The sequence below is a fragment of the Rhinopithecus bieti genome, unplaced genomic scaffold (assembly GCF_001698545.2).
Source record: "Rhinopithecus bieti isolate Rb0 unplaced genomic scaffold, ASM169854v2 scaffold_6439, whole genome shotgun sequence".
NCBI classification, from domain to species: domain Eukaryota; kingdom Metazoa; phylum Chordata; class Mammalia; order Primates; family Cercopithecidae; genus Rhinopithecus; species Rhinopithecus bieti.
This window is the reverse complement of record NW_016805421.1, coordinates 261970-278310: the sequence shown is the minus strand read 5'-3', so window position 1 is coordinate 278310 and position 16341 is coordinate 261970. Positions and strand designations below refer to the sequence as shown.

The following is a 16341-nucleotide window of genomic DNA, read 5'->3' as shown; positions in this document are numbered from 1 at the left end:
ATTGTGTCTGGAACTGGTGGCTTCTTGGTCTCATGACTTCAAGAATGAAGTCGCAGACCCTCGCGGTGTTACAGTTCTTAAAGATGGTGTGTCTGGAGTTTGTTCCTTCTGATGTTCAGACGTGTTTGGAGTTTCTTCCTTCTGGTGGTTTCGTGGTCTCGCTGGCTTCAGGAGTGAAGCAGCAGACCTTTGCTGTGAATGTTACAGCTCTTAAGGCAGTGCGTGTGGAGTTGTTCATTCCTCCCAGTGGGTTCGTGGTCTGGCTGGCCTCAGGAGTGAAGCTGCAGACCTTCGCAGTGTGCATTACAGCTCATAAAAGCAGTGTGGACCCAGGGTGAGCAGCAGCAAGGATTATTGCAAAGAACGAGAGAACAAAGCTTCCATAGCTAGAAGGGGACCCTAGCAGGTTGCCACTGGTAGTGCTGGCAGCCTGCTTTTATTCCCTTATCTGACCTCACCCACATCCTGCCGATTGGTCCATTTTACAGAGAGCTGATTGGTCTATTTTACAGAGAGCTGATTGGTCCATTTTGACAGAGTGCTGATTGGTGTGTTTACAATCCCTGAACTAGACACAGAATGCTGATTGGTGCGTTTACAATCCTTTAGCTAGACACATCCTACTAGACAGAAAAGTTCTGCAAGTCCCCACTAGGTTAGCTAGATACAGAGTATGGATTGGTGTATTTACAAAACCTTGAGCTAGATACAGAGTACTGATTGGTTTGTTTACAAACCTTGAGCTAGACACAGAGTGCTGATTGGTGTATTCACAATCCCTTGGCTAGGCATAAAGGTTCTCCAAGTCCCCACTAGACCCAGGAGCCCAGCTGGCTTCACCTAGTGGATCCTGCACCACAGCGGCAGCAAGAGCTGCACGCCAGTCCCAAGGCATGAGCCAGCACTCTTCAGCCATTGGGCGGTTGATGGGACCTGGCGCGGGAGCAGGAGGCGGCGCTCATCGGGGAGGCTCGGGCTGCGCAGGAGCCCACCGTTGGGGCATGGCATGGCGGGCTGCCGCCCCCAGCCCTGCCCTGCGGGGAGGCAGCTGAGGTCCGGCAAGAATTCGAGGGCTGGCACTGCTGGGGGACCCGGCGCACCGTCTGCATCTGGTGACCCAGGTGCTACGCCCCTCACTGCCGGCGGGGCCCGCGGCGCCGGCTGGCCGCTCTGAGTGCGGGACCCCGCTGAGCCCACGCCCACCCGAAACTCGCGCTGTCCCGCGAGCTCAGCGGGCAGCTCGGGTTCCGCCGGCGCCTCTCTCTCCACACCTCCCACCAAGCAGAGGAAGCCGGCTCCGGCCTCGGCCAGCCCAGAGAGGGACTGCCACAGTGCCGTGGCGGGCTGAAGTGCTCCCCATGCGCCGCCAGAGTGGACGCCGAGGCCGAGGGGGCGCCGAGAGCCAGGGCTGCTAGCATGTTATCACCTCTCACTATCTCTGGAAGCCCCTCAAGGAGAGGGGCCGCAGGCTGTTTCTCTAGGTCAGCAGCTAAACTCAGAAAACGTTTACTGAGTGAATGATGAAACGAGAATAGGTGAATGCAGGGTGTCGGAGTCAACGATTCTTTTACACAGGTCCTAGCAGCTCCCATTGCTTCCAACCGCAGAAATGGTCCTTTCAAGCCCAGACTCTTTGGCAGGTCCTTCCAGCTTTTGGAGTCACTCTGAACTACATTTCCCAGGATTCCAAGGGAGCCACGCGCACTGCGCCCGTCTTCCTCCCAGAAATTGGCAAGTCACTGACCTTCGTCCCGCCCCCGCCATTCCCCGCCTCCTCCTGTCCCGCAGTACGAGCGCGGCCGCTCTGCTTGTGCTTGTGTGTGTGTCCCTGCAGGCGTTATTCATGGGCTCACCGCTGAGATTCGACGGGCGGGTAGTACTTGTCACCGGCGCAGGGGCAGGTGAGCTTGCGAAGGCTGGAGGTGGCACGCCTTGCTCTCGCGCTGCTGGCCGCCCTTTTCGGGCCGGGATATGCGCGCAGCCGCAGCTGAGGTCGCGCAGCTGAGGTGGTGGGGTGGGGAATGGCTCTTCTTGAGGCACCGAATCTGTTGAGGAAAGAGCCAGAACCACCTGGTCCTTCGGGCAGGTACAGCCTGCTTCTCCCCAGCACCCCGGTGTGGGCTTCCCAAGGTCCTAACTGAGAGGAGAGGCCGGGCTGGGCTGCTGGTTGCAAAACTGGGTGAAAGTTCTCCCTGACGCTTATCTGTGGGCATCGATTGTTAGCCTTCCTGCAATTAACTTTTAGATCTTTGCCTAGTGTTTTAAAGGACTGAAAAGCCGCGAGGGGCGGGGGCTGGAATTCGCCCCCTGAAGCGCGCAGCTGTCAGCTCCTGAAAAGTCATTCAGTCGTTCACTGTTTGTTTCCCTCTGTCGTCCGCTTTTAAGTTCGTGAGAGGGCCTTCTTTAAAGAGGGCGTCTGATAAGAGCCCTCCCCGTTGGACTTTGTATGCTTAGCAAGTCACAAACTGTATTCGAAATCCGCTGGAGTCTTGGCAGAGGTTGTAATCTCAAATGCGCACAGGGGTCAGGGAGTTGGATGGGCACATTGAGGAACCGAAGAGCACAGACTTCCGAAGTGGCCCAGCCAGTGGGAAAGTTGCCTGTATTTCAGGAGCGGCAAAATGGAAAATTGTTATGTGAAATAACCTCATTTTTTAAAGTACAAAATATTAAAACAAACCATTCATACCAACATAGATGCTGTGCAGTGAGATTTTACCCTAGTTTCTCACCAGTGGGTGCTCTGTAACCTCCAAGTGCAGGGATCTTGACGTTATGCACCGTTGATTCTCCACTGGTACTACCTTCTACCTGGAAAGGCCCTAATGCATGAATTGAGTTATATATTAAACGTTGCAAACTGTAGAATTCTGTCAGTTAACTCCTATGTACTTTCATGTCTGTATTGATAAAGTGGACTCTTATGCTGCCTTTCAGAAAATGCTTTTAGTATTGATTAGTAGCCAAGTATTTTATACCCATAGCTGTCTGGTTATATCTGCATGGGCATGTATTTGGGTGTACCCATACTTTCTAAATGTTTTTAGCAAAACATTTTGTTTACACTTTGGTTTTGATGTAAATAATGTGTTTTACAACACTTGGTGTTTTTAAATCTTTTTTGACAGTTCTTGGATAGTTTTCATGCAGGAGGTCCAGAGATTACATTCTAAGAAGTTTTTACCATCGCTAAGGAGGCTTTCATTTTCAGGGGCTATATCTGAAAATTATTCAAGGATAGGGACCGCTTCCTTTGACACCATTAGCATACTTACACATAGTATGCAGTACATTTTACACGAGGACTCAGTACACTTGCACATGCACATACATCTGTATTTAAAACCAGTTCATGATACAGTGTGTAGTCCAGGCAGTGCATCCTGAAATTTATTTTCTATTCTGTTTTATTTATAAATTTTAGTTGCAACCCACAAAATTGATTTTGTGAAACAATGGGTTGTGACTAGACAGTTGTGAACTTAGCACCCTTACCTGCTGTTCGTAAACTGGTTAAATTCTCTCTTACCCATTCAGAGTGGATTAATTTTAAAATTTTTTTTTTTTTTCCAGAGGAAAAAGTCTTACTCTGTACCCAGGCTGGAATGCAGTGACCTGATCATGGCTCCCTGTAACCTTGAACTCCTGGGCTCAAGTGATCCTTTTACGTCAGATTCCAGAATAGCTAGGACTATACGTGTGTGCCACCACGCCCAGCTAATTTTTAAATGTTTTCAAGAGATGGAGTCTCTCTTTGTTGCCCCGGCTGGTCTCAAACTCCTGGCCTCAAGCGATCCTTCTGCTTGGATTAAATTCTAAAATAAGTTATTTGGTGAAATTTTCTAGTTTTGGAAAACTGTGTGTTTTCTTGTTCTTGTTTGAGAGGGAGTCTTGCTCTGTTGCTGAGGCTGGAGTACAGTGACATGATCTTGGCTGACTGCAACCTCTGCCTTCTGGGTTCAAGCAATTCTCCTACCTCAGCCTCCCAAGTAGCTGGGGGTACAGGTCCACGCCACCACGCCTGGCTGATTTTTGTGATTTTAGTAGAGACGGAGTTTCACCATGTTGGCCAGGCTGGTCTTGAACTCCAGACCTCAAATGATCCGCCCACCTCTGTCTCACAAAGTGTTGGGATTACAGGTGTGAGTCGCCGCTCCTGGCCTTGGGTTGTTTTTGGAAGGGCCTAATAATTTATGCATCTCAGTTTATTTGTATACTTACTGATTAATTTATACTAAATATAAATTGTTAATTACATTTGTTCATTTGTCAATGAAATTTATCAATTATCTTAAAATGTAAAAAATATACACATATTAAAAAATGTAAACAATATGGAAAAACAGTCCAGAAGTAAGTCTTCCACTCCTACTCCTTGTTTCTAGCCACATAGTTCTGTTCTCCAGAGGTAACCTCTAATTGCCAGTTTCTAATGTAATTTTCCTGAGATGCTCTATGCCTGTAAAACTTTTCTCTTGGCCAGGGGCAGTGGCTCACACCTGTAATCCCAGCACTTTGGGAGGCCGAGGTGGGCGGATCACGAGCTCAAGAGATCGAGACCATCCTGGCCAACATGGTGAAACCCTATCTCTACTAAAAATACAAACATTAGCTGGACATGGTGGCGTATGCCTGTAGTACCAGCTACTCACGAGGCTGAGGCAGGAGAATCTCTTGAACCTGGGAGGCGGAGGTTGCAGTGAGCCGAGATCACGTCACTGCACTCCAGCCTGGGCGACAGAATGAGACTGCATCTCAAAAAAAAAAAGAAAAAAAGCAAAACTTTCTCTCTCTCACTGTGTATATATATATATATATTATTTCTTTTTGTATATATAAATTTATACCTTATAGCTTTGAGTCAGAATTAAGTATTTTTTGTGTTTGATGACTGTGTAGTCAAGGTTCAGTGTAGGATACAGAAACCACTAGATATTTTCAGCAGTGAAGGATTAAATACAGGTAATTAGGTTTTAGGCAGGTCTTCTTAGAATGACTTCTGAAACAATAGGAATTTGATCCATTAGAGGAGGCAATACCTCTGAGGCTGTCATTGGAGCTGTGCCACAGCCCAAGTAGCACTGGCACTAGGGACCTGAAGTATGGAAGCTGCCATCCAGGGATTAGGGAGCTAAATGAAGAAGTTGCCGCTATAGTCAGTTTCTGAATACCTAGGAACTTGCAAGAAAATTAGCTTCTTAACAACAACAGCCGGAACTCCCAGTAAGGTAGCGTCTGTCTCACTTCCACCTTCTAAATTTTATGCAGATGCATCAGATGGTGGAACCCAACTCACAGCATCCTAGCAGCTAAGTAGAATGGTAGGAAATGGTAGTAGAATAGGTGGAAAAATATAGTTTTAAGCTTTCCAACCTCTGCAAGCAGAAGAGAGTGGATAGGTTGAGAATGTCAGTGATAGGATAGCTTGAGAATATCATTAAAAATTAATTGTTCGCCAATTTCTTTAAATGGGGATTGGGTTGAGTGGACCCAAAAAATTGTGCTGACATTTCTTCAACTTTCTGATTATTTTGTTTTTGATTAGGATTGGGCCGAGCCTATGCCCTGGCTTTTGCAGAAAGAGGAGCGTTAGTTGTTGGTAAGTTGGTGTGTCTTTCTTTTTAATCCATAGCTGATAACTGAAATACAGTCTTCACAAGCTATCTTTGTCTTTCTATCAAATAATTTTTCAAGGTTGAATTTTATTATTTTACTTCTGCCAGAAGGTTTTACCCCAACTAAGGCTGTCTTTTTAACTTACTTTTAAGTGAACCAGTTTCACAGAACTCTCAACTTCACAGAATTGATAATGAAGGGCTGGGGGTGGGCATGGTGACTCGTGGCTATAACTCCAGCGACTTGGGAGACTGAGGCGGGAGTATCGCTTGAGACCAGGAGTTCGAGGTTGCAGAGAACTATGATTATACCATTGCACTCCAATCTGGGTGATGGCGCAAAACCCTGTTTCTCACAGAAAAGGGTGGGGACAAGCATTTATTGTATAAAAGGAAATTCTTGACTTTAGTAAATTGTAGGCTGTAATTTTTTGAGACAGGAGGTTCATCTACTGGTGTGAGATCAAAAGAGAGCCCCTGTAAGTGTATTGATAAAAGTAAGAAATAACTGAGTTTTGAGAACTGAAAGTTTGGAGTCAAGGAATCTGAAGTATGAGCTTCTTGTTTCTTTCATCAAAACTTTTCAACTGGAAGCTTTTAAAAGATTTAATTGAGGGGTGGTTACATGAGTTTTTGTTAAGTGGTGGGGGGGGTCAGATGGAAGATACTGTATTAAAGAATCCCAAAGGTGGGAGGTTTTAGTAATCTACATGGTTTGGACTGACCTAATGTGCTTGGACACAGAAACGAATTTGTCCACAACTGAGCCTTTGTGGGGAATAACCAAGTGAGTGCTAAGTGCAAGGGTATATGTAGGACCCAGTACTTATTAGCACTTTTCCTGGGATAAAATTGTAGTCCCACAATGACCTTCTAATTTCAGCTTTCTGACATCTTACGAGGCAATAGAGAGAGACGAAGTTTCATCAGTTTGTTCAGGGAGACACATACAACAAAAGAGTAAGCAAGCAACCAGGAGGTTTTCTAAACAAGACCTAAGCAGAGCACTTAAGATTCTTTTCTCCTTCCTTGTGGATGTGTAGCTTATCTTTATGGAAGGAACACTGACGCTTTGGATGTTCCTTGTTTAAGGTCATAGCCACTATCTACTAATCCAATCTGCTTCTTATGGCAGGGATGGATTTTGACATTGTATTATTTGGACGGCGGGTGTATATTTCAGGCCCACTTTGTCAGATTTTCCCAAGAATAGCTCATGTTGAGGCCTAAAGACACATCCTGTTACTATTTTTAATTTTCCTTCTCTTTTTATGTTGCTATTTAGTTCTTAATATTTTTACCTTATACGTTTTGTTTATTTACATCTTTTCTGCTCAGTTCTATAATGGCAAGGATCTTGTTTTATCTTTTGTATCTACTAAAGGACCTAGAATATTGCTTTGTGCAAAGAAGGTACTTTATTCATTGGTTCTTTTATTGTTGATACACTTTTTGGAGGAAGGGCTGGTGTGTATGAGATTGGTTGAATACATTTCTTGCTTTTTTTGTTCTTGACTAAGACAGAAACTTAGTTTATAAACCTGTTTTATAAAAAATTTTATAGCAATGTGTTCCTGTGCATCAGTTTTCCTTTATTTCCCTGTTCCCTCTGAATTTCTTAAATTCAGATATTAGGAGTGTTTGAATTCTAAGAAAAAAATTAAACAGAGATGCTGTATCTTTTCTGTCATTGCATTATTATAGTAGAGATGATAATTGTGTCAAGTCCTGATAAAAGTCCAAGAATATAGAAGAAAAATATTTCCTAGACTTGAATGAAGAGCCAGATTTAGTTTAGTATTAAAGAGGAGAATTCAATCTATGTAGAAGTGCAGAAATTTTGACTGATGTTTTCTATTCCTTTTTAGAGTCTGTGTCTTACCTGTTAGCCGTTTTATGTGTATACCATAGACACCCTGTTTCCAAGTTGCATCACACACTAGTTTTTTTTCTTTTTTCTTTTTTTTTTTGAGACGGAGTCTCACTCTGTTGCCCAGGCTGGAGTGCAGTGGAGTGATCTTGGCTCACTGCAACCTCTGCCTCCCGGGTTCAAGCAGTTCTCTACCTCAGCCCCCCAAGTAGCTGGGATTACAGATGCCTGCCACCACGCCTGGCTATTTATTTATTTATTTATTTATTTATTTATTTATTTTTAAGTAGAGATGTGGTTCACTATCTTAGCCAGGCTGGTCTTGAACTCCTGACTTCTTTTTAGAAGTGGCATGTCATTTCTACTCGCATTTCATCGGCCAAAGGAAATCACTTTTCTAAGCCAGAAGTTAGGGGCATCATTTAAGATAGTCTCCAATTTTGTGTTAATATGATTGCTGTGTTTTATATTCCATTATATATAGCTTATGGATTATAAAATTTGGTATAAGAACTGCTAAGCTTTAGGCTGATACTGTAAAAAGAGACATTTGCTTTTGTGTAAATTACATTTTTCAGGAAATACTTGTGCATATCTTAAGCAGAATATTGGGAATTCAGTAGTTTTGAGGTTTCCTCAGTAGGTGAACTATATGTTGTTCTCTGAGTAGTAAGTTTTATTTTGAGGACATAAACACGAGAAAGACTGACAAAAGGAGCAAAAGAACTCCTTAGGAAAAGAAAGGGAGTTCTACTCTTGAACTGAAGTAACACCTTTGGGTAGATTAAATTACAGTCTTTTTAAGTAAGATTGACATGACTTTTCCATGCTGCAGTTACATAATAATGGTAAAGCTGAGTCTTAACTTTCTGTGGGCTGATGCTAGAGCCGGTGCTTTTAACCACTATGGGGTCTTGACAGCTGGAAGGTGAACTGTAGTGGCCAAGGTACATTGCCTTTGAAGTCAGGCCAAGCTTTAAATCCTGGCTCTGCTGCCTAATTATATGACCTCTCTGTTTGTAGCTGTCTTACCTAACTTCCAGGATTATGATGAGGGTAAATGACAAAAAATTAAAGGCTTTCGGAAAGGGAAGAGAAAGGAACCAGTATCAGTCCCTGCTTACCATATATGGGTCGCTCTGCTCAAGAACTGGATATATCAAAGTGAACCTGAGGTCTTGTTGACTCAAGGTACATCCCAGCCCCCTCATACATGTTTCTCCTAGATGCTTAAAGAAAAAGCTCTGTGTCTTAGTCAATTTTCTGTTGCTTATCACAGAACACTTAAAACTGGGTAATGTATTTTAAAAAAGGAATTTATTTCTTACACTTATGTAGGCTGAGTAGTCCAGTGTTGAGGGGCTACATCTGCTGAGGAGGGCCTCCTTTCTGGTGGGGACTCTGTACAGAGTCCCGAGATGGCACAGGGCATCACACGGCAAGGGGCTGAGTGTGCTGGCTCTGGTCTCTTTTCCTCTTCTTATAAAACCACTTCTTACTCCCATGATAACCTTTTAATTCATTACCTGATTAATCCATTAGTCCATGAATGGATTAATGCATTTGTAAGGGCAGAGCCCTCATAATTCAATCATCTTTTAAAGGCCCCGCATCTCAATATTGCCACATCAGGGATTAAATTTCAACATGAGTTTTGGAGGGGATAAATATTTAAACCATAGCAGGCTGCTTTAGGCACTGATGACTCTCTGCAAGGGTAAGTATAGTATTTAGTGATCAAGAATATATACCGATTGAATAAGTTAAACTGATATAATACAGGGAGAAAGATCATAAGAAGGCACATGTGAATTCCAGCTTATAATAAATGAGCCATACATAAAATACCCACATTTCCCTTAGATACCTCCATGACTATCACCATCCTGGGTTATGGGGGAAAACCTTTGAATAAATTTAGAGTAGCTCTTAGCTATTTGCCATTTTAAGAACTAGAGTAGTTCTTAGCAATTTGTTATTTTGTCATTTGTCAGTTTTAAAAAAAGTAATAAAGTTAATAGACTTAACATCAAATAGATTCATTTATTCATCTAACCAGTATTTATTAAGTGTCTATTTTATAGCAAACACTGTTCTAGATGCTGGAGGAATATAGTGGGAATAAAACAGGGTCCCTACTTTCAAGGTGCATATATTCTAGTGGGGGGCAGGGGAGGGACAGAGAATCAGCAAATACATGTGTAAAACTATAATAGATAAAGGTAGGTGCTATGGAGGAAAAAAATGAGTTAAAGGAACAGAAAATGCTGAAAGAAGTGTTTTAAAGAGAGACTGCAGGAAGTGAAGGAAGTGAAGGAGTGCGCTTTGAAGACAGCTGCTGCTTAAGCACCCCTGGCAGTGGAAGCAGCTGAAGCCAGGTTACTGAGGCCGGTGTAGGCATGGTATATTTTAGGGTTAGGAAGGGGGCCAGTGTGGTTGTAGTGAGCGAGGTCATAAGGGAGACAAAAGTGAGAGATGAGGGCAGAGGGGTCCTAGAAGACCAGATCACATAGGACCTTTAGTTCAGAGTAAGGACTGACTTTTACCCTGAGATGGGGAGCCATTAGAGGTTATGAATAGAAGAGGAACGTGACCTGATTTAAGGGTGAAATAGATCATTCTCATTGCTGTTTGGAGACTAGATTGTAGGGGAACATGAGTGGAAGTGGAGAAAAAAGATGGGCACATTGGGATTTATTAACTATTAATTCATTTGTATATTCTTTGTTATTTTCCATGAAAAGAGAAGAAGCTGACCAGTTGGAGGCTTTTGCGTAATCCACATAAGAGACAGTGGTGGTTTAGACAAGGTGATGGGGATGGAGGTGGTGCAAATAAGTTAAATTCTGGATATATTTTGAAAAAAGCTATGGCAAAATTTTTTGATGGTTTGTATGTGGATTATAAGGGAAAGAGAAGTCAAGATGGTTCCAAGATTTTTGAGTCAAACATCTGGAAGGATAGAGTGTCCGTTTACTGAGACGGGAAAGACTGAAGGAGGAGGAGATTGGCACAGTGGAGGCAATCCTATTAGACCTTCAGATGGCGATATGAAGTAGGCAGTGGGATATAGGACACTGTAGTTGAGGGGACAGGTTGAGGCTAGACAGAGAAATCTGAATATTCTCTGTTTATAGATGTTATTTAAAGCTGGGAGACTGAATCAGATTATCTGGGTAGTGAGTACAAATAAACAGGACAAGAGGTTGAAGGACCGAACTCTGAATGACCCAGTCTTTCCTTTTCAGTTTTCTTCTCCCATTAAGGATACATTTGATGCCTTATTGTTGAGGCAAAGTCAATGAAAGGGACCTAATTTAAGATACTGCTCTCTAAACTACCATCATATTTTGGAGTTTTTCAGATATTTAGATACAGTTATGGCCATTCTGGAAAAGATTCCTGATGAACTAAGGTGATTGTATCTTTCTACCAAAAGTGAAAACAGTGTGACAGTCCTGTGTTTTCCCATTTTCTTGGTGGTCAAGGAACTTAAGGGTAAACCTGACATTGTCCTCAACTAGAGTAACTACCTTTAGCTTATGCTTTTAGTATGCTTGTCTTTCCCTGACATAACATGATGTTTAATTTTTCCCATCTTTAATAGTCCTATTGCACATTCATTTTTAATTTAAATCAGTTCAAATAGTTTTGATAGCAGTCAGGACATAAACATAATACAGGAATGAAAACCTCCATTGGACCCACAGTTCTAAAATCCATGAAATAATTTTTTTTTTTTTTTTTCTGAGATAGAGTCTTGGTCTTGTCACCCAGGCTGGAGTGCAATGGCGTGATCTTGACTCACTGCAACCTCCGCCTCCTGGGTTCAAGTGATTCTCCTGCCTCAGCCTCCCAAGTAGCTGGGATTACAGGCACCCACCACCACACCTGGCTAATTTTTTCTATTTTTAGTAGAGACGGAGTTTCACCATGTTGGCCAGGCTGGTCTCGAACTCCTGACCTCAGGTGATCCACCCGCCTCAGCCTCCCAAAGTGCTGGGATTACAGGCGTGAGCTACCACGCACTGCCTCGATGAAATAATTCTTGATGCTATTGTCTGCCATAGGAAACATTATCAAAATGGGAGGAAATACATCAAGCATAGAAAATAGGAGGCTGGGTGTGGTAGCTCATGCCTGTATTCCCAGTGCTTTGCGAGGCTGAGGCAGGAGGAATGCTTCAGGCCAAGAGTTTGAGAATAGTCTGGGCAACATCGTGAGTCCCCATCTCTCCAAAAAAAAAAAAAAAAAACAAAAAACAAAAAGAGAGAAAATGAGAATGTATGGAAGGGCATCCAAGAAATGGTTAATAGCAGGTAGCTAGGTATCTCTGGGAGATAGTAGAGTAAGGGCAAGGGGTGAAAAAGGACTTCTTGAATGTACATGGCTTGAATTTCTTTAAAAGTATATGTATAAGGTAAACCCTCCAAAAAGGAAATACATTTCTAATATAATATTACCCTCTCATGCTTAAATATACTTCTTAGATTAATCAGCGCAAAGGATGTTACAGTTAGTACATATAAAAACTATCCCAGTTTTGTAGAATTGGAAGCAACATTTTACTTTGGAAATAAAATAGTTTATATATATGTCATTGTTAATAGATACAACTTTGTTGGTGACAGATCCTTGGATTGAGTGTGTCTCTATATGAGCATGAATATGCATAAATGTTAGTATAAAGCACTCTTCAAATATAAAGCTTTGTAACATTGTTACTCTTGGTAATAATGGTAAGTGGTAAGTTAGAAATTGGTGTATAAACCATTTCCCACATTGATCTACGCAAAAAGAAGGAACTCTTTGGTGAATTAAAGCATTAAAGTGAGGCAAGGCTACGAGATCTCTTTTAAAGTTATGCTGTGGATAATAGGAAAATCCACTGCGGAGTATGAGCAAGGGGCTGACATAGTATAAAGGCCTCCCATAGTATAAATGGGCAGCAACTGCAGTAATCTAGGAATGAGATTATAGAATAGGGAAGAAATGGAGATAGCTAATTTCTCAAAAGAACTGGCAAATTCTCACTGCATAAACTATCTAAGTCCAAAGCACCCAGCACAGTGCTGGATACAGAATGGGAACACAGTAAATATTTGAAGAATCCTAATGAAATTGATGACAAGACCTGATGACTCAGTGGCATGTGCTTTTCAGAAATGGAAGAAGAGAAAGAGTGCCTGGGACAAGTCTCACCCAGCGGAGAAGTGACAGAAGTGGGTGGGGGGCAGTACGAGGAAGATGATGTTTGGTTTGGTTTGCTTTTGTGTGTGTGTGTGTGTGTGTGTGTGTGTGTGTGTGCACGCGTGCAAAGTATACAAGATATATTCCCTCAGCTAGTTTAGCAGCCCTGATATCAGGAGACTCAAAGCTTGTTTCTTGCTATAGTCTTTGGAGCCAATAGTCAGAGAAAGCGAGGGTCAAGGACAGAAAGAACAAGAAAACCTGCTTCTAAGAATAAAGACCTGTGTAGCAAATATAATTATTAAGGACAAATCTAGACTTCTTAATCTAGTTTCTACAAAACACTGAAAAGCAGTGTGCATAATACTCATCAAGTAATATTGATGCTCACATATGAACTTTATTTTTCTTCCAGCATTTCAGTAAAGGAATTTATGATTCATATCATATGTAACAAAGAATGAACATCTTTTATAAATAAAGGACATTTACAAATCTATAAGAAAGACAAGTATCCCAAATCAAATGTGAACTAAACAGGCCAAACAATAATAAATATAAGCCCATGAAAATAAAATATTACTTTACTAGCGCTAAAAAAAATGTAAACTAAAATGATGAGCTACAAATTATAATCATTTAATTGTCAGACTGAAGGCAATGCTAACAACCAGTGTTGTGAGAATGTGGGATAACAGGCATTCTCACAAACACGTGGTTCTATTTTCAGGCTAGCGATGCCTGATAATTTGGTACCTTGTACTTAGTTATCTATTTACCTTCTTATAGAATACTTTTTATCCGATCTAAGTGTGTTTTAGAATTCTTTGGATCCTGGCTGGGTGCAGTAATCCCAACACTTTGGGAGGCTGAGGCAGGAGGATTGCTTGAGGCCAGGAGTTCAAGACCAGCCTGGGCAACATAGCAAGATCCGCTGTCTTTGCCAAAAAAATAAAAATGAAAATAAAAAAGCCAGGTGTGGTGGTGCATGCCTGTAGTCCTAGCTACTCAGGAGGCTGAGGCAGGAGGATGGTTTGAGCCTGGGAGTTGGAGACTTTAGTGAGCTATCATTGTGCCACTGCACTCAGCGTGGGTGACAGTGACACCCTGTCTCAAGAAAAAACAGAAAGGATTTCCCAATATACTTACATTCCCAATATAGCATGTATTTGATAAAATTTTGGGAATGCTTTTTAGGAAAAATCTTCTGTAGTTAATAGACTGTCTGAGTCACTGTTTTATTTAAAATGACAGAAATGAGGAAAAGCTTTATGCTAAAAAAAGCTCTTCAGGGTTATGAACTGGATTTTATATGGAAAATGCAAATGTATCACACTTTGGAACATTTTGATCATTTCAGCTGAAAAGACTTGACCCTTGACTATCATAGTCTTACCATTTTTTGCTACCTATATGAAAGCTATTTGTTTGAGTTGGGTGGTTCGTTTATCTTTTCCTTCATATCCACAAAAAATGTGATTTTTTTTTTTACCTTAGTGGAAATAATGATCTTTTAGGGTAAAAGAAACTTGCTTAAAGCATTAGAGGAGCAGAGTGGTATTGTAGTAGATCCAGTTTCTAGTGTAAAATTTGCCATTTCTTACAGACTTAGGGACCTGTGGTAAGATAATCTTTTTCCAAACGCTTTTCTTATCTGTGAAAGTAGGAGCAATTGTTACTGCCAACCTCTTAAAAAGCTACCTGGAGATTAACTGCATCAATATACTTAGTGGTTTTATTGAAATGTGAAGTACACACATATTGGTGTAAGTTGTTATTATTACCACTAGAATTTTAGCCACACATTTAAGTGGTAAGTGTCACATGTTATGGATACAATTCTCTTTGTATATAATTGCAAAACATATTTTTAATGTTCTTTCTATATCTAAGCTTTTCAACGTGTAGCCAATGATTTTCTTTTCTTATTGTCTTCTGTTTATAGGGTGCAGTGTGATATTTTGATTCCTTTATACAGTGTATAATGATCAAATCAGTAATTAGCATATCCATCACCTCAAACATTTGTCCTTTCTTTGCATTGGGAACATTCAGAATCCTCTCTTCTAGATATTTGAAAATATAGTATAAATTGTTGTTGGCCATAATCACCCTAAAGTACTATACACTAGTAGAACTTATTCCTTCTATTTAGTTGTAATTTTGTATTGGTTCATCAATCTCTTTCTATTCCTCTCTTCCCTGCTACCCTTCCCAGCCTTCAGTAACCAGTATTATACTCTGTACTTCTGTGAGATCAGCTTATTTAGCTTCCACACATGAGTGAAAACATGCTGTATTTATCTTCCTGTGCCTGGCTTATTTTACTTAACATAATGTCCTCCGGGCTCACCCATGTTGCTGAAAATGACAGGATTTCATTTTTTTTTTAATGGCCAAATAGTATTTCATTATGTATTGCGTGCCCATTTTCTTTATCCATTCATCTGTCGATGAATACTTAGGCAGGTTCCGTATCTTGACTATTGTGACTAGTAGTGCAGTAAACGTGGGAATGCAGATATCTCTTTGACATGTTGATTTCCTTTCCTTTGGTTTATATATACCCAGCAATGGGATTAATTCGTATAGTAGTTCTGTTTTTAGTTTTTTTGAATAACCTCCATACTGTTTTCCATAATGGCTATACTAATTTACATTTCCACCAATAATATATGAGAGTTTCATTTTCTCCATATTCTTGTCATCCTTTGTTATTATTATTTTTTTGCCTTTTTGATAGTAGCCATTCTAACTTGAAATGATCTCATTGTGGTTTTGATTTGCATTTTCCTGATGATTAGTCATGTTGAGCATTTTTTCATATACTTCTTGGCCATTTATGTCTTTTTTTTTTTTTTTTTTTTTAAGACGGAGTCTCACTCTGTTGCCCAGGCTGGAGTACAGTGGTGTGATCTTGGCTCACTGCAACCTCTGCCTCCCAGGTTCAAGCGATTCTCCTGCTTCAGCCTCCTAAGTAGCTGGGACTACAGGCACCTGCCACCACACCCAGCTATTTTTTTTTGTATTTTTAGTAGAGATGGCGTTTCACCATGTTGGCCAGGCTGGTCTCAAACTCCTCACCTCAAATGATCCGCCTGCCTTGGCCTCGCAAAGTGCTGGGATTACAGGCATGAGCCACTATGCCTTGCCATTGAAAAGTGCCTATTCAGTTCATTTGCCATTTTAAAAATATACTGTTTATTTATGTATTATTTATTTATTAGGATTATTTATTTTTTATTTTTGGTGTTGAGTTTTTATGTATTTTGGATATTAATCTCTTGTTGGATGAATAGTTTGCAAATATTTTCTCCCATTCTACAAGTTGGTTGTTTTTTTGCTGTGCAGAAGCTTTTTAGTTTAATCTAGTCCCATTTGTTTATTTTTGCTTTCGTTGCCTGTGCTTCTGAGGTCTCATTTACAAAATCTTTGCTGAAGCCAATGTCCTGAAGTGTTTCCCCCATGTTTTCTTCTAGTAGTTTCATAGTTTCAGGTCTTATGTTTAGCTTTTTAATAACGTTTGTGTTGATTTTTGTATATGATGAGAGATAGGGGTCTAGTTTCCTTCTTCTGCATGTGGATGTCCAGTTTTCCCAGCACCATTTATGGAAGACTGTCCATTCCCCCATGTATGTTCTTTGCACCTTTGTAGAAAATCAATTG

General features: G+C 41.2%; 1 protein-coding gene across 1 annotated transcript in view; it reads left to right on the top strand.

Annotated features, from left to right (window-relative positions):
• The first annotated feature begins 1594 nt into the window (after positions 1–1594).
• Positions 1595–16341, top strand: part of HSD17B4 (hydroxysteroid 17-beta dehydrogenase 4) — a 96624-nt gene continuing 81877 nt past the window's right edge. The window contains 2 exon segments of the mRNA XM_017872335.1: positions 1595–1901; positions 5546–5599. Of these exon segments, the coding sequence (XP_017727824.1) occupies positions 1610–1901; positions 5546–5599 (346 nt within the window). The 5' untranslated portion in view covers positions 1595–1609.